At 40.6% G+C, this 14,844-nt stretch overlaps 1 protein-coding gene across 2 annotated transcripts in view; it reads left to right on the forward strand.

The window, feature by feature from the left end:
* LOC126392256 (mannosyl-oligosaccharide 1,2-alpha-mannosidase IA) overlaps positions 1-14,844 on the forward strand; it is a 254,432-nt gene that overhangs the window by 120,770 nt on the left and 118,818 nt on the right. For both annotated transcript variants that reach the window (XM_050047564.1, XM_050047562.1), the window contains exon 3: positions 13,656-13,771. In XM_050047564.1, coding sequence (XP_049903521.1) covers positions 13,656-13,771 — 116 coding nt within the window. The remainder of the gene's footprint in view (positions 1-13,655; positions 13,772-14,844) is intronic.

Raw genomic sequence — 14,844 nt, forward strand, 5'->3', positions numbered from 1 at the left:
AAACAAATAGATGTACACACACACACACACACACACACACACACATAGCTTTCTAACTCCAGGTTCTTCCCTCACCTTTGCACACCTGCAGGGCTGCACAAATGATGCGAAGCGGCTGCTCTGTTTAGTTGGCCGCTTTAATTTCTCCAGCTGACGGGTGCTCTTTGTCAACAGGTTATTACAGCTTCCCTAAATTGGTTGGGCTGCACATTTTTCTGTGTGCAGCTAGTGAGGTAGAAAGCTCCATTCAGGTAGAGATAACGTCTGGTGGACAGAATGGGAAGCACCGCCTCGTTTCATCTGTATAAGAAATCGGAGATTAAACTTGCAAAGTGGATTTCTATCAAGGTTACCCCTGAAACCTCAGACTCAGAAATGAACGCATTCCTCACCCTGCTGACCTCTTATCCAAGAAACGGTTTATTAATTACAGAAGATATTTATTTTTCTATTTGTATACTTTTTAGTTTTAAACTTGAATGACCTTACGGTGAGTCGCATTGCTGCTGCAGCGCCAAGGCTGAGTGTCTTTATCAACTGCCTAATCAGAGCCTCTAGCTTTAGCTGTCATCTCCAATCAGGTTTTGTGGGTTGACAGAGCATCAGATGTGTGATCCCCCCTCTCCTACTGTGCTGCGTGTCTGTTGATCAATGCAAGAGAGGCATTTGGGAGAGGGAGGAGGCGAGGGGTTCGATAACACTGTGTGCGGTGTGTAATCTCATCTGAGAGGCTGTCATATCAGACAGGGCTGCTGCACTGACACGCCACGCTCTCCCAGAGTGGCAAATTAGATTGCTGCAATTAGATTGACGTGTGTACCGCTCAAAGTCTGGAGCCTCTCTAATCATGTCTGGACAGTGTGCATTTTGTGTTTGTTTGTGATTCGATTAATGTGTGCGAAGGTGTGTTGATTGGCTCTTTAGTATTTGACACTTTGATAGTTTATTGGTGTCTCTTTTAAAAGCCATTCATCTCACATTTAAACCTATTTCCTTACTAAAGCATTCAGTGTGTGTGTGTGTGATGGGCTGTTTCTTTAGGTTCTTTTAAACTCTGCCACCTTAACTGCTCACCACCTCTGACTCACACATTACAGTGTCTCAATCACAGTGCTCCATGTACAGATACTTTTACCTTACTTTAAACCATAGCTTTTAACAAAAAGGAGTCTAATGTGAGGTTAAGCTTTCTTGTAGCGCAGGTGATCATCATCGTCTAACTCACTGGTTCCCGACCTCGGGGTCCTGACCCCCATTACGGGTTGCCAAAGCCTCACAGGAGGTTGTAAGGCGTTCTTGAGTTAAGGGGTGTGAACAAGCGTTTTTGAAAAGTATACAATAGACCTGTATCTTGTTATTTTTGAAGTTTAGATTATTGTTGAAAGATATAAACTCAAAATAATCTTACAGGATAAGGGCATGCCGAAGACATGAACACAGTCAATACACACAGAGCCTTCTCTCTCAGCTACACACTCCCATCCTGCATTAGAAAACTACACAGTTAAAACAGCCAAAGAGCCAAGTATCAGGAAGAAGTAGAGGTTTAAATGTCAGAAAAGTATACAGGTAATACAGACCAAATTGCTCATTTTACACAAATCTGCAGTTACTGTGTTACTGGGTTAATTGTACAGTTTATGAGTTGGTCTGTGCTGTTATTGTTATACACTGAATATAATATGAAATATCCATAAAATACATCTCTTAGTCAGGGTCATCAGTTTATGCAATGATAGAAAAAAAGGGTCCCTTGAGAAAAAAAGGTTGGGAAGCCCTGATCTAAATCACCATAACACTTAAAAAAATAATTGCACAAAACGTTAACACCAAGCAGTGCTCGGCCAGTTTATTTTTTATACAATTTTGGAGGCTTGCCTGAGTCAGTAGAAGAAGCGCTGAATTAAAATACGCTCTCCTTAAAGCTCACTGCATCAAAATAAATTACAGTACCTCAGAAGTCAATGTGAGAGATTGGTACCATCTCCCTCTGACGAGTAATCATCAGCTGCCTGGTGCAACATGCAGAGACTAAACACTGATGGGCTCTGAAATAAAGGATTCCTGCTGTCCATGATTCTAGCCGAAGCCTCTGGCTCAGTCGCCTCTTCCTCATAATGCAACAAATTCATTTTGGCCCTGGCTCTAATGTGCCTTGATCTATCAATTCCCTTTCCCTTCCTTTGTCTTGCAAAGCAAGTGCTATCGCACTGGAAGGCACAAAGCGGCATTAGATGCAAGTCTTTTTTTGCGGGGCAGTTTGACTGTGTTATTACCATAATGACCAAAGTGGAGAGACAGAGAGGGGGCATAGAGGGGGGGGGGGGTATGTGGGGTGAGACAGAGTGCAGTCAAGACTGGTTGCCTCTAATCTTGTCCATGTGGTGCTTCACTGAGTGAAAGGGAGTGTAGTAGTGGTATTTATATGCACAGTACTGGTAGCCATGGCAGCAAGGCAGTCATACAGATGTATCCACAGAATAAGGAAGGATCCCACCTAAATTTTTGGACACACAGTACTGACAATATGGACAAACTGTCGTACAAAATGTTCTTTTTCAAATGAACGTCAGCAGTAAATTCAAAATGTGTCTTAACTGAGTCATCAGGTGTGACAGAAAACTAGATAAAAATTAAAAAATAAACAGAAATATGAGGTTTTCAGTTGGAGTAGGATTATATTACATGATTTAAAGGTCCAGAAAAAGTTCTAAAAGGACCTTGTGGTCAGATGATTACATGTAACCACTGCAATGTAACCACCTGGCCAGCCATTTGTGCACCTTCAATTGCGTCTACTTTTCTAAAGCGGATTTATTCTTGTGCATCAGCTCTATGCAGAGCCTACGCTGTAGTCTATGCAATGTGTAGTTACATATCTTAGGAGTTGTACGTCAGGCTACGCCATAGGTACGGCGTTGATTCAACACAGTATAAATCTGCTTTAGTGTCCGACAAAATTATGGGAGGATTTATACAGTAGAAGACCTTTATGTGAAAGACTCATATCCTTTTTGTTGAACCAGAAATAACCTTGAAATGGCCGTCGCCAAACCCACCAAACTCCATTTAAAAAAACAGTAATTTTATTATCATAAAACACACTTAATTCAAAGTTAACAGACACAAGACAAAACTCACAAAAGCTCTCTTAGTTTGTCTTTACACTGTCCAAACAATCAACAACTCTGGTTAGTTTGAAATTAACCCTTAATTCACCCAGCTAGAAGTAAAATAAGTTAGCTCTATACACACTTAAACTACTATTTATTTAGATGTCTGTGAGCTGGGTCTAGTGAGGTTGGTGTTAGCGATTTCTAGGCTGTTTCAACAAAAACAATCTTGCTCATTAACAAAAAGGTCTATTGCTGTATGAACTCTTTTTATAATGTTGTCAGACACTTGAAATAACAATCTCAGGCTGTCAGTGGCATAACAAGCACTTTTAGTGGATGTAAATTGATGGTGCACAAATGCCCTGAGTGGTTACATTGCAGCCTGTCAGCAGCACTCTGGCTCAATACTTGACCAATTTTGAAAATTGTTGTTCAGTTAGTCACTGAGACACAAAAACATGGGAAAAATAGGGTCTAGATTTTGATGTAGGGGAACTTTAAATTTTTCTTAGTGACAGACAAACAAACAGTACGGATGTTTGGGATGTTACAAGTCAGTGTTCCAGCAGCCTGCATCTGGTATATTTTCTGCCAACTCACTGAGCCGTCTTACCTACCTTCATCATCCGCTACTCTTGTCTGGACAGAGGTGCTACATCAATGTCTCACACACAACACAGCTATGCATATTCCTTGAAGCAGGGTCAGCTTACCTTAGCGTTATGATTTACGCAGTGCTACTCAGTAAACAGACTTCACCAGACAGCTCTGTCTCATGTGCCTGTCACCTGCTCTTCCAGGCCCTCTTTAGATACACCTCTTATTCTGTAGGATTACTCAAGATTAGATATCCTTAAAGGCTGATTGGAGAATGTGAAATGCGTTGGAATTTGTCCAGCGTAAAGAGAACAAATTGTGCAGTCTTGAGTGAAAGCAAGGATTCAATTGAACAGATCTAATGAGCCCCACGTATGCACTCTTGTTCTGTGAAGTAACTGGTAGAGCAGTCTTTACAGTGATAATCAGTGGGATTAGTTTCCCCCACTTACATCTTGTAGCAAGGATAGGATAGGATCTGGAAGTCAGGATTTTGTGTTTGCAGCTGCAGAAGAAGGTCTTAGTGCGAGTTCCCAGCGATAGTGGCACTGTCATCTTCTGCTTTCTTATCTCTGGATGGATGCCACGCTGTTTTGGGCCCTGCAGTCAGAGATACTTTGGGGTTTGTTGGGATGCCTACAAACACAAGCAGCTGAAATTGTAAATCGACAAATTTGGGTTGAAGCCCAAGTAAACAAGTCTGCATTGCTTTGGTGGCATCTCACTTGTAAGGCTGCGCTAAAAGACTTTATGTAATGTTTGTAAAGGATTTTACTTTTTTAATGTTTTTTGGCAAAGATATGTACAAGAGAGATTTAAGAACATGTTACATGTTGAAAATCTAGTCATCCAAGTGCCATCAAAGCTATAGTTGGTAACTTTTTATGAAAATAACTTTCACTGTCACTGCTTCCACACATTGGTACATGAAGGAAAACAACCATCAGAGCCGAGAAGTGTCTAATGCAACTGTCAGTTATGTCAATCACTGCTCATGAACTGCGGTCAAATGGTCAAACTAGGCAAATATGAATCAGGTTTGTGTTTTTGCATTGGCTTTTTCTTGCCTTGAATGTTTCCTGAAACTTATTTTAGTGCACTGTTTAGCTGTAAAATGAAAAAGTTTGCTACGACTTGGTGGTGATACTTTGCCTTGGCTCGACTGTCTTTAACATGGCGGCCAGGTCAGGACTTTCACCCAGGAGACCAGGGGCGCGTTCCGACTCGCATACTTTTTCTTTTTACTTTTAGTAGGTACTGCAGCTGCCCTTAAAAAGAATGTACTGTTGCATGTAGTATGCACACACATACTACCTTCTCATAACATTACACCCAGAACTTTGACCCTCTTGCTTTTATATCCGTCACCTTGGAGATTAACAAACACCACTCACCAAGTTCGCCAGAGACGGAGATCAACTCGGAAAGCTCTGCTGTTGTTACTTTGCAATGTATGTAGTTCAACATTAAAGTTATAACCGTACAGATTGTAGATTTTAACATGTTACCTCTGCATTTCTCTGTCGTTGTCATTTTCATATCTATATTCTACTTTTGTCTGTGATATTTATGATTATTTTGTTTACTTAAACAATTAATATTCCAATGATTACAATTCGACTGGTCATGGGTCACTTGAATGCACTCATCATGCAGTCATCCATCACTGGGCCTTCTGAGAGCTGTCAATCAGCTGTCATTTGTTTGCGGCTCAGTTGATGTGACATATCGTCCTCTGTGCAGAGAATTGTGGGTCAGAATAGCCAGAAAACCATGCTGGCTTGTATACTGCAAAATTGGCATACTGCATTTGACATACTATGTATTGGGACACACTAAATCTTTTTCTGGCATACTATATCGCATGATAGTACTGGTATTGGAACATGCAGCAGGGTTAGAGTCCCATGTGAAACCAATATTTACACCCAACTATGATCTTATTCTAAACCTGACCATGCTATCTTGGCACCTAAACCTCAGGATAGTAAAATGTGAAACCGAACTAACAAAAACAACCTGAACGAGGTAACGACCATTAAATGGGCTAATAAGAGCCTTTTGATTCCTAACAGTAGGTGTAGCAGGACCCTACTGAGGCTTATAACCACTGATATCTGCCATTTAATGGGCTGAAAACATCCTGATAAGGTCTGTACTATATTGTAAAGGTCAGAAAAATGAATCATTTTTTCCCTAAAGTGTATCTCAGCAAAACCAAATTTCATATTACTGGTTTGGGACTGAATTATTTCCACATTCACAAATTATGTTGTTCATAGCTGCCTGCCATTACGACACACAGAAGTGTTTTCTGGTCTGACGCTGCCATTAACGTGAAAACGCTGTGGTTAGGGTTGTGTCAGGTTTAGCCACAAACACAGATTGTTAAGGTGTTAGGGAAAGTGTGTGGTTTAGGTTAGATTTACTACTTTGTATAGGTAAGGGGTTGTCATGATTACAGTAATAACCGCTTAGTTAACATTAAGGAGCAATTATGGTCATGGTTACAAGAAGCCAGTGTTTAAATATGCATGATTTAAAGCACGTGCAGCTAATCCTCCCTCCTCACTTATTGATTATTCTGGATTCATCTGACATCTGCTCCTCCTTAAGGAGACGAAAGCTCACAGTTACATTCAACCCTTTTCAGAAGACTCCATCTGGATTGATGGACATGACATTTCTTTCACTCTGTTTCTCCCTGCTGTTTTCATGTTCTGCCCGCTAACCCTCCCTAATCCTGCTCCCTCTGAACTCACTTTCTTCCACCCCACTGCTGCTCCGTCGGCGCTCTCCATCAAAAGTCCACTCACCTACAGAGTCATCTCCTTAGTGCGCTTTATCTGCGGTGCTAACTGCGCGTCTTGAATAGCAAACAGCTAGATATCGTTAACATCACACAGAGACATCGGCTTGCTAACCCTGTCTCTCAGGTGCCAGGTAGCATTAGCACTAACAAGATGCTCATTGCCCCGGCGATTGATAATTGGATACTGGCGACTACTAGTAACAGGGCAGTGTGATTAACGTGCATCTCAGCGTCTGCATCTATTAGATTCACTTTGATGATGTTCACAGCGTGACTTACTTACTGACCACATGTTTAATACTTTATTCCTTTGGCTGTTTGTGCCGTGAGTCACAAGCTAAAATGAGATATATAAATATAGCTCTGCTTAAACTGCTGTTTTCCCATGGGTGTATTAAACACTCCATCTCTTAAATCATATTATTCTTATCTGGCTAACTATAGCATCTTTAATGTACTTAGTCAGTGTAATTCACGACGAACATTGGATGGCATTGGATGGCATATATTTTGCATGCACATCACACTGTATATGCTGGTTAACTGAAATTAGAGCAGAAACGTTGCCTCTGAACTTTTCCCATGAGGGATTAAATGAAGGAGTGGCTTATCCTAATACATATATATCAGTGGTGTGAGTGAAAGTGTGTAAGTGTAGAGAAAAAGAGAGCAAGAGACAGCTCGGCTCGTAATACCACAACACACAAACAGGCTGCAGTGAGTGATTGATCATGTGGACTCTGGCCGTCTAATGTAACCCTCCCTGACCGACACTGACCGGCCTGTGACAGCCGTGATAAATGAACATCCACCAGGCAATGTCTCACTAATGGCTTTCTGTGTACTCTGCATGCCTACACACACACACACACACACACACACACACACACACACACACACACACACACACACACACACACAGAGCTAGTAATACATGATTAGTTGATACTGTGCTCAACAAATAAAATTATCAAAACCAATTGACATGCTGTGATCCTGAGGTCCCTCGGGGTTGGGGGCGCCTTGCATAGTGGCCTGCTTTGCCAAATTGGTAATCCAAACTTGCTCTGTGGATGGTTCGTAATTATTTATGGGGTGATACTATAACATTTTATTTCCTGTATCTGTCACACATAGCTTTGGTCGGCTGTGAGCCCAGTAAATGTTTATCAAACCCAAGATAATGTAAACATTCTCAGTGGGTCCCTTTGTATTTCCTGTTGTAATGTTTGTAGATGCAGTAGCTGACAAGGAGTAAATGAGGACCAAAGCTGTTGCCCTAGCAACAGAATATCACCGAAGAGGTCTATACTCGATGTGAGTAGGGATGTCCCGATCTGATCTCAAAGGCATCAAGGCATTTATAACTGATCTGAATCGGCTATACTGAGCTATGTAGAGCTAGGGCTGGGCAATATAGAGACTGTGTATGGTGTATCAACTGGTTTATATGGATATAGGGTCAAGTTGCATTACATCACGCATACCAGGGTGCATCCCTCCTCTCTCACACTCCCCGCACAGCTCCGCCCCACTCACTCACTCACAAGTACTCCAGCAACACTAAGAGAGACACAGAGCTGCTCCTCTGTTTAATCTGTCTGTTATTTAGTCTACAGTGTGACATCGGTCTATATGTTGCATGTGCTACGCTAAATCAGTCTGTGAGATGAGTGAAATTATCGCTGTTGCACAAGTGCAATCTGGCGTCATCGTTCGTCTTGGTAGTTGTAGTCTATTTTGTGACATAGAGACAGCGCCTGGATGCAGGTGACGGATGTGTTTAAAAAAAGCAGCCACAACACAGACGTTTCATATACAAGACATATATAACGCAGACAAAGTGTCTCTTGCTCCTTCCCTCCCTCTGCCTCTCTGTCAATGCTCTGTGCATAAATAAGATTAATAGCCTAAATAAATAACGAGATTTAAATCATTTTCCAGCACTAGATTGTTTTTTTGCTTTTAACCATAGTGCATGGTGTTTCACCACCCTGTTTTGGGTAGAGACAGACAGCGGTGCAGAGCTTAAGACAACCACCCTCACCACACCACTGCAAGTGTAACAAAAGCGCCACGAGCCAAAAACCAGAGTGATTTACTGATGTAGCGTAATCCGTGCAAAAAGATGTACAGACTACGAAAAACAGACACTCATCAGAATAAAGTTCATTCGGGTGTGCATTACTCAGGCAAGGCTGCACAGAGTCAACAAACTCTGAAGAATACTGTACTCTCTTAAAGAGACAGAGAAATACCCTCAAAAGAGTGACAGTGGCAGAAAGATTTAAGAGAGGGTTTGTTATTTATACTTTATTTTATAAATGAATAAACAGCTTTTTTTATTTCAGAGTTTTTTTATTAATGCATTGCAGAGCTATTCAGTTGTCAAGCATAGGCTCTACATTGGATTGATTTTAATAACTTTAATGTACTTGAAGTTTGGACTGTGCAGCTGTACTATCTAGGAAAATAGAAGTATAGGATCGGGACTCATTATTGGAAGACACTCAATGTTAAATGATTAGGATCGGGATCAGGGGCAAAAGAACTTGATCAGGACATTCCAAAATGTGATGCATCATTCTTGCAATGAGATGTGGGTCTTCCCATTCATTAGTATTTGTTCAATCATTATCTGATGCATCTGTCTGTAAAAATTATTGTGTGTGTTTATTATTGAGCCTAATAGGCATAAAGTATTCTGCTAAATATACTATAGATGACACTGGAATGCATAAGAAGACCTTAAAGCCATGTCAGCATGTGCATGTTTATCAATCTTTAGTAGAACACACCTACTGCCCCGTGCTTCAGTAGATCCCTCAGGGCTCCTTTCATTTGTAGCAAAGGGCTACAGAAATAAATAGGGTCTTAGACCATGGAAGCTAAAGGAGAACACCATGATGGATTGATCCGCTCCATCTATCCTCAGAGTCAATCAATCATCTTAGCTTTGGTGCTGTTTTCAATAGGAATTTTCCACAGTCGGCTGCTTTCCCTGCAGCCACAGAGAGCTTCCTCTGGGGTTGGATAACCAGAGTGCATCAGATATCTGAATACCCTCCTCTTCTCAGTTGTCACCATCACTATTTGTCATCGAAAAGAGATAAGGCTGCCCAGTAAAGAAACTCATTTCCTTTATAACAGAGCCAAAGCTGAAGTTACATGTGAAAATATGCTTGTGTTTTTTTTCTTCACTTTGTAAGATAATATGAAGCGGGAAGTCTTCCTGATATGATACACCGTCATACACTACATACAGTAAGTACTAGGACATGGCTTACAGCCTGGGCAGATGGTCCTCTAGAGTTATGTAGACTACGTGTGTCTTGCTTCGGGCTAGCACTGCCCTCTCGCTGACGATATGAGGTGAACTGCCAGCAGGCAAACTACAGCAGATGAGCTTTCAAAGGGTGCGGATGTGTGGTAATCTGAATAGGCAAAGCCATGGCCAACCTTGCCAGCATTATAGACTTGGTATGGGGAACTGAAACAAAATAAGAAAAGCTAATGAGAAGACATTATTTTCTAGTAATGTAATATGGCTGTATGAGTGATTTGAAAGGTGCAGAAAGCTTCACGCAGTGTTTATTCGCCTCTGAGACTAATAATAGTACAGGATTTATGGCTGAAACATATGGCACTCACGTCTTACAGTCAAGCCAAGTCATTGATCCCTGTCCCACGTGTCCTTTGGCATCCTGGTTAACCTCATCATCTAATCCATGAGGCTACGGAGAGTAGGTGAAAGGTGGTGAGAATATTGTTCTCATGGTAATAATGCAAGAGCAGCTACATAATATATACAGTATGGCTTATAGAGTGGATGCTGATTAAGAATGAAAAGCCTTGAGAGGCTGAATAGAGTGCAGTTGTTCATGGAAGCTTGCTAAACAAACCCACTGACACTAAAGAAGTTTGTTCATTCAGAGTTGTTCAAATCACAGCAGACAAGCTGCAGTTCAGCTGTGCACCGTTTGACTATAATGACAACATTTAAGTACAAAGGAATTAGGAAATTTATTGATGAGCTAACAGAAGAGTATTTAACAATGTATTTATTTTTTGATAATTGGTTTTGAGGCATGAGAACAGGTTTTTTTTTTTTTTTTTAATTTGTTTAAGGCATCAATTAAGCAAACATTTAAGCATTTTTGCCAAACTGATGTTTTGATCAATTAATTATTTGGTCTTTAAAAGCCAGGATTTGCTGTTTTTATTACCTTTTCACTGTTTTGAATTAAATATCATTGGCATTTGGACAAATGGTTAAAAAAAACAAAGCAAAGTGAAGATGTCGCGTTGCGTTTTGGGAGCTTGAGGTTGGCATTTCCCACTATTTTCTGACATTTTATAGACTAAGCAATTAACTGATTAAAGTTAGTTGAGGCTCTACATAATTTTATGCAGTAAAGCAGAATCTGTAAAGAGTTTTTTCGCCCAAAGGTATCATTACAATTTGCATATTTGGTGAGCTTTAATAAAAACTCCTGATAAAAACCAGAGACTTTGATGTGCCAGGTTGCTGCGTGGTTGCGTCAGATCAATCCAGCCGTCTACTGTAAATTACGTTATTCTCAGGGATGAACATAAAGATTTTGCATCACTTCTCATTTAACCAGGTCAGCTTCCACACGTTTTTTTTTCTCCAGTAATCTTCAATGTGAGCCTGCGAGCAGTTTGAGTCAGTCTATTTAGTCACAGTTTCTCGTTATTAAACTTCCAAACCACAATTTGCCCTTCAACTCTTTTACAGTAATTCATTAAGGGTAATGTTTATTTTTCCTTAGCGCCGAATTGTCTCTGGGAGGTTCAGATACATTTGCATAATATTTGGTCATATGAGAATGAAAATAGGCCGTGCAATCTCTCGTAAGGCCACCAGCCTGGAATAAACACCCTTTAGTGTTTCTCATTTAGTTTGTGAAAAGAAAAGAATAGCCTCAAATGAGATTCATAAAGACATTGAGGCACACTGTGCAACTGTACTCACACACACACAGGTTTCACACACTGAGCTAATGAAGGGAACACATACACTGAGTGTTATCCAGGAGCAGCTGCTAAATGTTTTCTATAATCATTGTGTATCAGTTCTTTTTCTCCCCTCCAGTGGTTGATTCCTGAACGACTTGACTTTCATGTTACAGTACAGTGACTGATGCTTTTTAGTTTGATGCTTTTATCTCGTGGAGAACACGCTTTTCATCTGGGCTATGCAAAGCTGTTTTATTACTATCATTCAGCATCACTGCAGCAATTACAGAAGCTCAGCATGTGAGGGACTTTAATGTTTTACAGTTTTTTTCATCACAGATGCTGTCAAGATACTTTTCAGAACATTAAAGCTTTGGGGTTAAATCTGAGCACTTATCTACCTTCCAAGAACTTATGTAACAGTCACGAAACTAATGAATTGTCAGCTATTTGTTGTATTCACTACTTTCGTTCTTTTTATAAGTCTGCATAAAACCTCTCCAGTCTGACATATTTGATGTAAACACAAATCTGGTTTTAGCATTATCAAAAGTTTCTACGGAGAAAACACCATCTGGATCGGTTCTTTCACCACCTCAGGGATTGGTGATTGAAGTACTACGGCTTAGCATCACTGTGATAAACTCTTACAAACAAATACAGCAAAATACATCGTGCTGTTTGCACTTTATCAGTTTGCAGCTTTCACGAAACAGCTAAAAGTCATGTTAAGCAGGTGGGAGTACATGCAGAGGGAGAAAAGTGTTGTAAATGACCTGGGTGGAAAAAACAGGTGGTTACCAGCCAGTCTATGGTAGTTACACAGATGAGTTTCCCCAGGTTTCTTGACAATCTTTGGCTGCCTGCTGCAGTTTGGCAAGTAATCGACAGTTTCAAAAGTTTAACTTTTATGAACCTTGTGTACCCTGAAATACCCTAAAATAGTAACATTTGTTCCAAACTTCACCATTTAGCATATTTAAGCAGCTTACAAACAATAGGTGGTTTGTAACAGTGATTCCCAAGTGGTCCAGCCTATCCCAGCTGACATTGGGCGAGAGGCAGGGTACATCCTGCACAGGTTGCCAAGTTATCGCAGAGCTAACAAATAGAAACAGACAACCATTCACACTCACATTCACACATATGGCCAATTTAGAGGCACCAGTTAACCTAACCTGCATGTCTTTGGACTGTGGGAGGAAGCTGGAGTACCCAGAAAAATCCCTGGCTGACACGGGAAGAACATGCAAACTTGAACCAGGAAGCCTCTTGCTGTGAGGTGACAAACCACTGCAGCACCGTGCCACCCACACAAATGTCTAATAGAGTGATAAAGTGATGACATTTTATATCCCAAAAGTCAAAGGTCAGCTTCACTGTGACATCATAATTTTCCGCTAAAATAATTTTCCAGCCATTATCCATCGCCATAACTCAGGAACAGAAGGGTAGACATTTGGTCAGATACTAAATTGTTGACTTTAATCTTGGGTGTCCATCTTGAAACTGCGCTGATTGTGTAGATCTTCTGTGCTGCTAGATTGAATATGTGTGAAGCATCCGTGTGTTAGAATATGTAGCTTCTTTGTGGCAACATCCATATTTGAAGAATTCTCAGCTGTCATGGCTACATATGAGCCTGGACAGACATGGATATAAACTGTAACTGCAACTTGACAGGTTGGCAGAGGCATACAACCGCAGGGCGCTTATTCTAGTGGCGTATGAATTGTCCAGAAACCACATGTGCCTAAATGTGATTTCATCATATGTGAAATATGTGTGTTCACATGTTATATTAAAGGTGAAATTGATGTCTTTACATGTGATGTCATGTGAAATATCTGAAAATAACATCTATCTACAGTATGTGAATTTATTGGGTGACAAATCTGAAGTCTGAAATGTTTTTAACAGATGTGATGGAAATGTTTCACATGAGGAGTTATAGTTGTTGACAGTCATTCATTAACACTTAAAATGTCCTTCAGTTTGATTACAGTTACATTATAATGGCTTATAAACCATCTGTATATTTTTTATTTTATTCTAATATTTTTAAATAAAGTGTTACCCATGGAGTTTCTCCCAATGAATGTGTCTCTCTTTGAACAGGCACTAAATCAGTTCTCTTGTGTGTTTTGCAGGTGGCCTGAGAGGAGCCTCTATCATTGACTCTCTGGACACGCTGTATATTATGGGAATGATGGACGAATATAACGATGCCAAAGAGTGGGTGCAGACGAACCTGGACCTGAACTCGGTAAGAAACTCATTTTTCTCATCTAGTTGACAATTTTATTTCCTATCATTTGCTTCTAACTTCCTTGAAAGCCTCGGTTAGCTCATGGGTAACCACTTCATTAACATAATGAAGTTTTCAGCTGTGGCGTTGCGTGCTGGATTGATTTTAAGGTGTGCTATTGTGCTTTAGCACCAACATTGTGTCCACTGAGTTTGACTGTTTTCCAAAGCTCAGGACATTCCAGCAGAAATCAAAAGCTTCCTGTGTGGGCGCCGGCCACGCCGTGTTACCGACTGATGGGATTCTCTGCTCCTCTGAAAGGTTTCTGTGGGGCAGAAAATGTGATAAATAAAAGAAAGAGAGGAGGGGAGGGGTCGAAGAGATGTTTTTTAGGTAGGGAGAAATTGAGGGGGCAAAAAGAGACCATGGCTCTTTCACTGAGCGAGTCCATAATGACGGGGTCCGGAACAACTGAGCGTTGCCAGTTCTGATATCATGTTGGGATTGAGTGGAAGCTGGAGAGACTGCCAACCAGGACAGGTTTTTGTGTGGTTTGCTGGCAGCTAACAGTCAAGTGAGAGTTTGTTGGTGGTTTCTGTAAATGAGAGGGGTCATTTCGGAGCCACCCTATGTCACATTTTCCACCAGTTGTAATAAAGTGTGGTTAACGTGATGGCGTGTAATTACACAAAGCTTACAAATTGGACTGTGTCATTATGACTGTCAACGTCATGCTGTAGACGCTAGGCAATAATTACACTAATTCACTGGCTGTTATGATAGGGTGTCACATGGCTCTACTTAAAAAGATTTGTTTGCTGACAAACTTTGCCTCAATTAGGATTTAAAACAGTTATTTATTTCAGGTAAATTGTTAAGAAAACAATCCTGACTGTATTTGACATGTGTGGCATGTGTGGCATAATGCACATGGTGCCCCCAGTACATTTGAACAGCACACAACTGTGTGGAAAAGAGATGTTATCAAGCTAACAGTTGTGCACATATTTTTATTTCATATTTATTCCACTGTGGAGTAGCCCTAGTTTATAATTAGGGCTAAAAGACACTAACAGTGTGTTTATGATGTG

Source organism: Epinephelus moara, chromosome 6 (assembly GCF_006386435.1).
Source record: "Epinephelus moara isolate mb chromosome 6, YSFRI_EMoa_1.0, whole genome shotgun sequence".
Lineage (NCBI taxonomy): Eukaryota > Metazoa > Chordata > Actinopteri > Perciformes > Serranidae > Epinephelus > Epinephelus moara.